Below are 12,367 nucleotides of genomic sequence, written 5' to 3'. Positions count from 1 at the left end.
GAAGGCTCCGGGCTCCGAGCTGTCAGCACAGAGCCCAACGCGGGGCTCGAACTCACAAACAATGAGATCATGACCTGAGCTGAAGTCGGATGCTTAGCCGACTGAGCCACCCAGGCACCCCAATAAGTCTGCCATTTTTGATGATTATCATCACTGTAGGCTGGTAAGGTAGAAAGGACATTAGTTTTGAGGGAAACTTGCCTGTGACACCTAATGACTACATAATCTTGGGTACATTAAATAGCTTTTCTGAATTCTAGTTAAAAATGGTCAAATAGTTTGAATACAGATTTTACCAAAGAAGACATATAGATGTCCAACTGCCATGTGAAAATATGCTCATCATCCCTAGATATTAAGAAATATCTATTTTCCTAGATATTAGGAAAATGCAAATTAAAACACAAAGAGATACTTCTACACACCTATTAGCATGACTTAAAAAAAATGACAATGTCAATGCCAAGTGCTGCCAAGAATGTGAAACAATTGGAGCTCTCACACTTTGCAAGGGGAATGTAAAAATGGTATAGCCACTATGGAAAGGTTTAGTGGTTTCTTATAAAGTTAAATATTTACTTCCCATATGACCCAGCCATCCTACTCCTAGGTGTTTACCCAAGTGAAATTAAAATGAAAATCTATATATAAACATTTATAGTAACTTGATTCATAATTGCCCCAAAACAGGAAACAACCCAAAAGTCCCTCAACCGGGGAATGAATAAGCAAACTCTGGTATGTACATATAGTGGAATACTACTCAACAAGAAAAAAGGAATGAACTATTGATATATCTAATAATATTGATAAATCTCAATTGCATTATGCTGAGTGAAAGAAGCCAGACAGAAAGCATATCTAATGAATAATCCCATTAGCATGACATCCTAGAAAAGGTAAAACTCTAGCACAGAGAACAGTGGGCACCTGGCTTTAAGAGTTTGGGGATGGTTTTTGTGTGTTTGCTTGGCAAGTGGTACACCTGTTGTGGATCTTGATTGTAAGGGTGGTTATAGGACTACATGTTTGCCAAAAACTCATAGATGTTTTTACTAAAAAGATTAAATGTTACTGTACGCCAATTTAAAAATGAATAAATGTTTAAACTGAGAATAAACTGAGGGCTTATGGGGGGTGGGGGGGAGGGGAGGGTGGGTGATGGGCATTGAGGAGGGCACCTGTTGGGAGGAGCACTGGGTGCTGTATGGAAACCAATTTGACAATAAATTTCATATTAAAAAAATGAATAAATGTTTAAAAAATGAAATGTTTTCTGCCAATTTTTCTCTTCAAATTTTAAATTGTTTTACAGATAACAGAATAGAGCACCACACACAGGGCACACAGGTAAGGAAAGCGTTCATGATAAATGGTTTACCTGAGTCATACCGAGTTCGTTTTCATCACAGTCTTTAGGAAGCAGACTTTTTTCCAAGCATTAATCCAGCAAGACTCAAAAAAATTTTTTTTGAAATAACTAAAATTTCCATCAGTAAAGGACTGGATAAATAAATTACAGCATGGCATGTCCAACGAAATATATAGAGCCACTTTACTGTTTCTTTTCTTTTCTTTTCCTGTTTAGATTTTTTAAAAGTTTATTTATTTTGAGAGAGAGAGAGGGAGCATGGGGGAGGGGCAGAGAGAGAGGGAGAGGGAGAGAATCCCAAGCAGTCTCCACACTGTCAGTGCCATGTGGGGCTCAAACCCATGAACTGCAAGATCATGACCTGAGCCAAAATCAAGAGTCCAATGCTTAACCGAACGAGCCACTCAGGTGCCCCAAGATACGATATGTTTATAGTTTCCTTTTGGCTAATTCATAAACATAATTCATCGTACATATTTTTTGGTTTTGTAAATGTGTAGTATCAACATTCAGTATATGTCCATGATCAAACTTAACTCCAAAAACCCATTCCAAGTGGGAAGACTAGGGATTGTCGGCCATGCTTGATTCTCATCATCACTGTAGGCTGGTAAGGTAGAAAGTTCTGCAGGAAGCTTGCCTGTGACGCCTAATGACTACATAATCTCAGGAAAATTAAATAGCTTTCTGAATTCCAGTACCTTCATCTGCCGAATGGTTACTGTTCCTGTAAGACATGGGCATGGGAAAATACAAGCCACCCTGGGCACCCTTCTTTTTACTGTGCATGTGACAGTAATCACACTTCCTCTCAAAGAAAGCCTTCAGCCTGAGGACCTCATTTTCACCATTGGCTTCAGCTATGGGTCAGCTGCCTATTCCTCTTTCTCAGGCCCCTCCCTTTGCCCTTTCTTACCTGCTGTCTGATGAAGCTGCTTTCCCAAGCTCAACATCAGCAGGAGGAACATGCTCTGTACCCGATCTGAAACAAATAATTGAAAGTCTCAGGGCCTTCTGCAGTTTTGCTGGATCTTGTGATTTGGTGATTTGCTCATTCCTGAAAACAGGGAAATGACTCGTAAACAACTGTTCTGGGGGTGAGGGGGCAGCAGAGGGGGCAGAGCAGAGCCTGGAAGAGAAGTTATAGGTTGAATGCCGGAGAGGGGGTGAGGGGAAGTGAGGCATTCTTTATCGATCCAAATTAGAAGCTCTTCCTTCTCTGAATATGAGCCAGTCCTCACGAGTCACCCACACTGCTGATTGTCTGAACCTCCTTGTCCCTTCCACAAAGCCTCCCATAGATTTTTCAGTAGTGGATCCTTGAAAATCAAATGATTGTCAAATGAATAATGCATACCAGCTTCTTGAGGTGGGCTTGAACTCTGGGAGCTAGGTACTCAAAGATAGCATACAGTAGAACAGAACTCAATTCTCAATAAGCACTTGATATTTCCCTGAGCAGGTAAAGTGACAAGTTCTTTTGAGTGTTTTGATGGAGTTTGCCCATTATCTGAACTACCTGTTACTAAGGAGGTTAGACAGGGAGAGCACAGAAGTGGCGACATTAAGCGGGTGCTCAACCTTGGTCTTGCTAAAACTCCTAAGCTTCCACATTTGCTCACAGGCTTTCTCCCATCCCAGGACTTCTGGTGGCTGAGGCAAAAGGGACAGGATATACTACTGTCAGCTATTCTGTCCTCACAGAGGCTTTCAAAATTTTATTAGCTATGGAACCATTTCTCCACGGGAAATTGGTTGGAGCCATACATCCAAATCAGGTACAAGCAGATCGGCTCTGAGGTCTCAGTGTGATGGAAAGCCAGCAGAGGATTTAGATTTGGTGAATGACCTGATCTCATTGCATTTTTAAAAGAGGACTCAGCTTTGGTGTAGACAACAGACTCTTGGGAAGGAGAGTGGGTTGGACAAGATGAGAAGCAGGATGATCAGTGAGGCATGTTTACGCAGAGATGAAGATAGGTTGGTTTGAGTGATGGAGCTGGTGGAGGTGAGAAGTGGCATATGTTATATACGAATATACATTTGTTCTTTAAATTTATTTTCTCCCAACAGCATTATTGAAGTGTAACTGACATACAACAGAGGATTATGTGTGTGTGTGTGTGTGTGCACGTGCATGCATGTGTATGTACATAAATATGGAAAACACAGACAATTCAGTGGTTTTTAGTATAGTCACAGAATTGTGAAACCCACACCACTATCTAAGTTTGGATAATTTTCATTACCCCCCAGAAAGGAACTCAATACCCATTGGCAGAAACTTCCCAATTTCCCTTCCCTCTCCTTCCAACCTCTGGCAACCACCAGTACACTTTATGTCTCTATTGTTTTCCTTATTCTGGATATTTCATTTAAATGGAATTACACATTGTGGCCTTTTGAATCCAGCTTCTTCCGCTGAGCTTAATATTTTCAAGATTCATTTATGCTGTAGCACCTATCAGTACTTCATTCCTTTTAATGGTAGAATAGTATTTCATTTTATAACTATACCACATCTTGTCTAGCCATTCATATGCCAACGATCCATTTAGGTTGTTCCTACTTGCTGGCTTTTATGAATTATGCTGCTATGGACACTCATGTACAAATTTTTGTGTAGACATGTTTCCAATTCTCTTGGATATGTTGGAGTGGAACTGTTTGGTTAAATACTAACTCTATGTTTACTTTTTGAGAAATTGCCAAACTGTTTATCAAATATATAATTTGCAAACACTTTATCCCACTCTGCAACTTGTCTTTTCAGCTTCTTTTTTTTTTTTTTTTTTTTTTTAAATTTTTTTTTTTTAATGTTTTTTTTTTTTTTAATTTATTTTTGGGACAGAGAGAGACAGAGCATGAACGGGGGAGGGGCAGAGAGAGAGGGAGACACAGAATCGGAAACAGGCTCCAGGCTCCGAGCCATCAGCCCAGAGCCTGACGCGGGGCTCGAACTCACGGACCGCGAGATCGTGACCTGGCTGAAGTCGGACGCTTAACCGACTGCGCCACCCAGGCGCCCCCTCTTTTCAGCTTCTTGATAATGTTCTTTGAAGCACAAATATTTAAAAAAATTTTTTTTCAATGTTTTTTATTTTTATTTTTGGGACAGAGAGAGACAGAGCATGAACGGGGGAGGGACAGAGAGAGAGGGAGACACAGAATCGGAAACAGGCTCCAGGCTCCGAGCCATCAGCCCAGAGCCTGACGCGGGGCTCGAACTCACGGACCGCGAGATCGTGACCTGGCTGAAGTCGGACGCTTAACCGACTGCGCCACCCAGGCGCCCCGAAGCACAAATATTTTAATTTAATTTAATTTTAAAGCACAAATTATTTTAATTCTGATGAAGCCCCATTTATCTATTTTCTTTTTTATTGCTTGTGCTTTAGGTGTCATATCTAAGAAACCATTGCCTAATCCAAGGTCACAAAGATTTATGTTTTCTTCTATTTTATAGCTTCAGTTCTTATATTTAGGTCTCTGATCCCATTTTGAGGGTTTTTAAAAAGATAATAATTGTTCTTTTATAGATTAAATCATTATAGTTTTGGCTACTGGAAGTCCTTCAAGGTAGCCTCTGTTTGCTTTTCACACAATCCTATCAATCTTGGAAAGTTTGTTTGCTTTCTGTACAAATTGCCTTAAGTTGACTTCATGTGTCTATTGCCCACACACACAATTAACCTTTCTCTAAGAAGTCCTGTTTTTTTTTTAATTTTTAAAATTAGAAACAAAACAAAAAAAAACAGTTTACCCATTTCTCCCACCCCTAAACACCTGCCTCTGGCAACCACCAATCTGTTCTCTGTATCTATGAGCCTGGTTTGTTTGTTGTCTTATTTGTTTTAGATTCCACATGTAAATGAAATCATACAATATTTGTCTTTCTCTGTTTCACATATTTCACTTAGTGTAATCTCCTTGAGTTTCATCCATGTTGTTGCAAATGGCAAAATTTCATTCTTTTTTTTTTTTTGATGAATAACATTCCATTTCTCTCTCTCATACACAAACACACACACACACACACACACACACACACTTAGGTTTATTCCATATCTTGGCTATTATAAATAATACTGCGATAATATTGTAATGAACATGAAGGTGTATATATCTTGAGTTACATTTTCATTTTCTCCAGATAAATACCCAGAAATGGAATTGCTGGACCATATGGTAGTTTTATTTTTATTTTTTTTTAGGAACCTCCATGCTTTTTTCCATAGTAGCCACACCAATTTACAATTCTACCAAAGTGCACAGGAGCTTCCTTCTTCTCCACATCCTCCCCAACACTTGTTATTTCTTGTCTCTTTGATACTCGCCATTCTAACAAGTGATATTTCATGGTGGTTTTGATTTGCATTTCCCTGATGATTAGTGACATTGAGCACTGTTTCATGTACCGGTTGGTTATCTATATGTCTTTTTTTGCCAAGAAGCTCATTGCCTATGTTTTCTTCAAGGACTTTTTTGGTTTCAGGTCTTACATCCATGTCTTTAATCCATTTTGAACTGATTTCTGTGTATGGTGTAAGAGAGTGGTCCAGTTGCATTCTTTTCATGTGGTTGTCCAATATTTCCAATACTAGTTATTGAATGCTTTGGAACATATTCCTCACTTTCTTCATTTTGCTGAACTCTCTGTTTCTACACTGTAGATGGAACAACTACTTTCCCAGTCTTGAAGGATTGGTCTTATGTAGGAGATGAACCTTAATGTTCAACCATGTCTCATCTCTTGGTTGTCTTGAAATCTTTATGTTTGTCCAAGCAGCTGATTCTATTTTCTTAAAATAATTCCCAGTAGTGGAGGATGTGCCTGTTAGTATCCAAAAGGGGAGGATCTTTACATCTAGATTCAGGTTGACTGAAAGTCAGATCCTCAGGCATCAGCTTGCAAAAGTATAGAAATAATACAGTCCTGTGGCCTGCAAGTGTAAGTCCTACTGGCCACCAGAACCAGGCAACTTGGAGGTGTCCTCTGGGTAGCAGTCACAACAATTTGGGCTCAAGATGAGTATACAAGCTTTCTTCTGGGTCCTGCTGGTGAACTGAAATGAAGCAGAGGGAGGGCACCAAGATGGCGCCCACAGCCTACGTTAATCAGGAGCAGCTCTGCAGGCCACCAAATGTGTGCAAGAGCATAACCCTGCCCCTCAGGGTGCAGCCCTAGGAGAAGCAAAAAGGCTTTCCTCACAGAAAGACTGGGGTGTGTGCATCAGTGTGCTGTTTGTGCAGTGCTCTGGAGGCATCACCCTGCCCAGAGCTGTCTCTCAATTTCACAGTCCTCTGGAACCTAGGAATTCAAGCCCTCTGGCCAACAGAGCCGGGTGATGAAGGGGTAAGGAGTCCCCTGGGCAGCTGCTGCAAAACCCCAGTATACCCTGTAAGGCTCCCTGGCAGGAGACACTAGTGTTCTGCAGTACGTCAGAGGATGAGTGTGCAAATAGCACCAGCCTTCCAAGGTCTCTGGAAAGGATTACACCAGCCCCTACAGGTGTGTTAATCGGCACCCTGCCTCTCAGGGTGCAGCCGTGAATGATTAGCTACTAGGCTTCCTTCACAGAAAGACTGAGCTCCTGGGTCTGTGGCTACTCTGGCTCCCTTACATTTCCACATGAATTTTAGGACCAGGTTGTCCATTTCCAAAAAGGAAAAAAAAAAGGCAGTTGGAATCTTGAATCTTGATAGGAATTGCACTCAATCTGTAGATCCATTGGGGAATATACCAATCTTCATAATGTTAAGTCTTCCAAAAATGAACATAGCATGTCTTTCCATTTACTTAGGTCTTCTGTCTTTTCAAATAAGACCTTATGAGATTTGCTGTCAGGTTGGATATGTAGTTTGACAAAAATAGATAAATGCAGGAAATTTTCCACATTTGAGACTTGAGGCATTAGGGCAATGCAGGTGGTATTTTTTAAACTGGAGAAGATGGAGGAGAGAAACAGATTAGGGAGCAGAAATCAGGACGTGTTTGGCACGTACTCGGTTTGAGATGCCAGCTCGACATCCACATGAAGACGTGTAGTACGCAGTTGGATAACAGGGGGTCCAGAGTTTGGGGTAGAGGTAAATTTGGGAGTGCTCAATGTCTACATGTTACTTAATGCCATAGGGCTGCGTGACATCACCATGAGAGAGACAGAGGAGAAAAAGTGTCGAAGGACTAGAATATGGGGCATTCCAACATTTATGGATCCCTGGGACGGCGGGCACTAGCAAAGAAGATTGAGGGGAAGGGTAAAAAGGCTAATTAATCCTGCCTTTTATTTTCAGTTTTCTGATACTTGGACATCTGGGCTCTTGATCCTGCAGGGACTAGCCCCTGTCCCCACCCCAAGGATTAGTCAATTCCTAGAGGCAGTGAGCAACTCACCAGGAGGGTGCCTTTCAAATGCAAACCAACCAATCCAGAACCCCACACTCCAACCACCTCCTTACTGCCCCAACCACCCTGGGGCCAGGTACCACACAATAAGGGACAACCCCTATGTTCCAGATCCCGATGAATAATTTCAAACTAGACAATTTAAGCCTGCCTTCCCATCCCTTCTTGTGGAAACCACAATAAAGACTCCTGGCCACATTTCCCTTTCCGCTCTGCCTCCTGTCTGAGCCGGGTGCTCCCCTAGGTGGTCCCTGAAGGGTGGCATGCCTCCTTCTCTCAAGATCTGAAGACACAACAACCTATTTTTTCAATGGCAGTTATCTCCCGATCTGTTGGCCTCGCCATACCTCAATTATAAGGAAACCTAGAGTTTAATTTTTGTAATACTTTTTTATTCATTTTTGAGAGACAGAGCATGAGTGGGGGAGGGACAGAGAGAGAGGGAGACACAGAATCCGAAGCAGGCTCCAGGCTCTGAGCTGTCAGCACAGAGACCAACGCAGGGCTTGAACCCATGGATCGTGAGATCATGACCTGAGTTGCAGTCGGATGCTTAACCAACTGAGCCACCCAGGTGCCCCGTGGAAACCTAGAATTTAAAACACAGTGTTTCAAGGAGGGGGTGTTCAGCTGAGCCAAATGCTGCTGAGAGCTGGCGTTAGTAGTGTGGAGGTCATGAGAGAGCCCACTTGCGGGACGTCCGTGGATTTGGTGCAGATGAAAAGACTGTGAAGTGGAGAGAAAATAAGAGCTAAGAGTGTAGAGACAACAGAATATAGGCAGTGCTTCAGAGAAGAGTGTTATAACAAGAGAGAGCAACGAGGCAGTAGCTAGAAGGGATTGTGAGGTCCACAGAGGGCTGTAATCTTGTTTTCATTTTAGAAAGAGACATATTACCACGGGTACCAACTAGGAGCTCCATCAAGTGCTTTCCATAGGGAAATGCTAGACCTTAGCTGGACTTTAAGACCCTCTTCCTTATCAAAAATGCAAATGTACCCAGAAAAGAAATCATCTTCATGCTGCACTTGCCCAGCATTCTTATTTCTAGAGCTAAGAAGGATAGTGTGTAACACGTTCTGGCAACAGAAAGGACGCCTGGCTCACCCAGACCTGGCTGTAACTTCCCCTTCTTCCTTGCCCGTCTAAGGGGACTTTCCTTGCACACTGCTTCCACAGAGAGGTAGATACTGTTATGAAGGTACTTTCCAACCAGCAGCTTCTTCCAGCTAGGGATAGGTCTCTTCTGTGCAATGGATAAGAGCTCATGCTCTAAAGTCAGACACATCTGAGCTCAAAACCTGGGTCTAGAATTATGAACCTCTAAGGCCCTGGGCACTTTATGAAAACTCTTTGTGTCCTATATTCCTGTAATGCCAATAATATGAACACCCACCTCAAGCCAGAATCTTGGGTGTGTCGTCTTGAATCTACTCGTCTCTCGTCTTGCAAATCCAGTCCATCCCCCAGTCCTATTAATTCTATGCCGGGATACTTCTGGATGATGCGTCTTCTTTGTACCACCCCGCTGCCATCATCTTTATTCAGCATCTCGTCATTCCGCTTTATACCATGGCAGAGCATCCTGCTCACAATCTTTTGATGGCTTAGCATTTCACTTAGAATAAAGTCCTAAGTCTGTCTAGCCCAGGCAAGAGGGACCGCTGCCTTGAGCCCTGTGCTTTAGTGGCCATGCTCATGGTGTTTGCAGAGCTAAGAGTGTCCTCTGGGGCCCTTGACCTGCCCCTAAAACCCGCCACAATCTGGGTTCTTGGGACTCTGGAGTTCTCTAAGTGGCCCTAAGCTTGATGCCAGGTCTTTGGGGCTTCTTCCCCAGATCCATTCCCTCAAAAGCAGACCTTGTTGCCAGTGTGCAACCCCCTAAATGCAGAGACTTTCCTTGGTCTTTCCGATGAGACTGTCTTATGCAAAATCACAACACCACCACTCCTCCAGCATTCCCAATTCTCCTTATCTCTCTCAATTTTCCAAAGCACTCATGACCATCTGACATGCCACATAATGCACTCATTTGTTATATTATCATCTACTATCTTCGATAAGAATCTAATCACTAAAATGACAGAGATCTTTGTCTGATTTGCTTATTAACATCTTTCAGTCCCTAGAACTGTGTCTGGCAGGAAGCTGGCACTCGGTTCATACTGGATGAATGAATTATCCATTTACCTGGCAGGAAGACTCTCCTGAATACTGAATAATCAAATGTGACCATGTCACTCCTGCTTAAAAGATTCCAATAGCTCCCGTGATTTATAAGGTAAAGTTCTCCTTTGCATGGGCTACACAACTTTTTCAGATCTGGTCCCTCCTGCCTTAGCCACAGAAGTAATACAGGTGCTTTCCATGACAAGGCCCTCACAGGTGCTCTGAGATTCTAATCTCTCTTGTCTGATCTCCATTTATTTTGTCCAATCTTATTTCCCCTTATCTCAGTTTCTACTGGAGCTCGAAGAAACTGTACTGGGTCATAAATATTCCCTTAAGTGGCCTTACATTCTTGTGCACTCAGCACAAGTAGATAAGCCTTTTCTAGCTGCTCCAAGCTGTTCCTTCTGCCTCATTTGTTGTTTGCTATTCACTAATGTTAGCACTCAACTCCTTGTTGGTATATTAATTTGTTACATGTCTGTCTTTCATGTTAGAACAAGAGCTCTTTGTACTGTATTAGGTCCTTATAACACTCCTCTTTATCTTGGTGTGTGTTTGTGTGTATGCATGTCTGTGTGTTTCATAAATGTTATAAACATTTGTTTATAATGGATAATGACTGTTCCCTGAAGGAACAGATGAACGAGTGCATGTGTGGCAATATGGTATCATACTCTGAGACTACTGGCCCCCAGTTGACTCCTTCCTCTATGAGAGAAACAGAAAACTTAATTTGTTTAATCATTTTCATCAAATAAGAAATTTTCATCGATTTATGTCACTCACTGTAGAATGGGTTTCTAAGAGCAGGTTCTGGGAAACTTTACTGTTGGTAAGTTTGAACTCTTTTATATTCAGACTGGCAAAGCCTGAAAGAGTTACTTTGGAAAACTTATGGAGTGCACTGCCCAAATTAATTCACTCAAGCATCATTTACAAAGCATCCGTATGTAAGGCACTCCTTTGGCTGAAAGAGCACAGAGAGGACACCTCTCCATGAGATGAAATGAATGTGTTCAAACACCCATGCTCCCTCTTCCTTCCATCTCCCCTTCTAAAATTCACCTTTGTTTTGGAGATAAGTATATAATTGTCCAGGCCTACATGGCCATTCATTTTTATCCTGATTGTATATTCCTTATGTATGTGTTTGTTTGTGCTGGAGTTTCCATCAGGCAGAGGATGTTCATTGTAGCTGTCTGTACTTGGGCAAGCTCCCCTCTAAGGAATACACTAGAATGTGACTAGAAAAAACATTTTCAAAAAAAAAAAAAAAAAAGAAAGGAAGAAAAGAAAAGGCATTTTTTCAATTAAATGATCAGTTTAGCTGAATTTCTTAAATTTCTGGATAATTCTTAATGAATTCTGGGTAATTCCTGACAATTCTGCCTATGAACATACTGTAGAGGTTGGGGTCTAGTCATGGTATGAAACGGAACAGGACAGCAGAAGACACTAAATTCTAGAACGTTTTCTTGTGGCCCTAAAGAGAGTCATGAAGGGAGCTCTCAGTCACAAGATGCTCAGGCTTGAGAGAGAGAAGAAGCAAGGCCACTCTTTTTTAATTTATTTATTTTAAAATTTTTATTTATTCATGCATGTATGTATGTATTTATTACTATTATTTAGACCAGAATTTCTCATTTTTAATATGGAACGACTTAAAATTTGTTTGTAATAAGGGCCACTCTTTTTAGACTGGTGAAGAGTCATGCTCAGATGGCTCCCCCAGGCCACTAGGGAAGCTGCTTCTCTCGATGGCATGGTGGAAAGCTCTGAGCTAGGCATCAAGAGACATTAGTCAATTTAAAAAAATTTTTTTAGTGTTTATTTATTTTTGAGAGAGACAGAGCATGAGCAGGGGAGGGGGAGGATTAGAGAGAGAGGGAGACACAGAATCCGAAGCAAGCTCCAGGTTCTGAGCTGTCAGCACAGAGCCCAATGTGGGGCTCGAACCCACCAGCTGTGAGATCATGACCTGAGCCAAAGTCAGTGCTTAACCAACTGAGCCACCCAGGCACTCTGAGACATTAGTCAATTTAACATCAGTTCAAGTTTAACTTAAATTGCATCTCAACTTTTTAGCCAATGAATATGATGCTCCCACTTTTTGCACGTCTTTGAATTAGAAAATTCACTCAAATCAAAGTGGGAATCAAGACAAGGATTCATGTAAGAAAGGATCCCTGCCCTCTAAGACATTATACCATAGTCAGAACATCAAAATTCTGTACACATGAAAAATAGTAAGAGGCGATGTGAAAGGTTTCTACATGAAAATGCCCAGACCACGCAAGTTGCCTGGTGGAAGGATACGTCCAAGATTGAGTGGGATTTGGGGAGTTGGAGCTACTCTGCAGGCTCCTGCAGAAGAGTTAGAAGTAATCTCAGAGGTTCACACACACACAGGGCTT

At 41.8% G+C, this 12,367-nt stretch overlaps 1 protein-coding gene across 3 annotated transcripts in view; it reads right to left on the bottom strand.

Moving 5' to 3' along the window:
- The window catches only part of PDCD1LG2 (programmed cell death 1 ligand 2), a 94,326-nt gene that overhangs the window by 43,653 nt on the left and 38,306 nt on the right, over positions 1 to 12,367 (bottom strand). For 2 of the 3 annotated variants that reach the window (XM_058695845.1, XM_058695846.1), the window contains one exon: positions 2,289 to 2,354. In XM_058695845.1, coding sequence (XP_058551828.1) covers positions 2,289 to 2,354 — 66 coding nt within the window. Of the gene's footprint in view, positions 1 to 2,288; positions 2,430 to 12,367 lie in introns of all 3 variants that reach the window. The other variant, XM_058695847.1, reaches the window with a different exon arrangement.

The sequence above is a fragment of the Neofelis nebulosa genome, chromosome 12 (genome assembly GCF_028018385.1).
Source record: "Neofelis nebulosa isolate mNeoNeb1 chromosome 12, mNeoNeb1.pri, whole genome shotgun sequence".
Lineage (NCBI taxonomy): Eukaryota > Metazoa > Chordata > Mammalia > Carnivora > Felidae > Neofelis > Neofelis nebulosa.
This window is presented reverse-complemented; position numbering and strand designations above follow the sequence as displayed.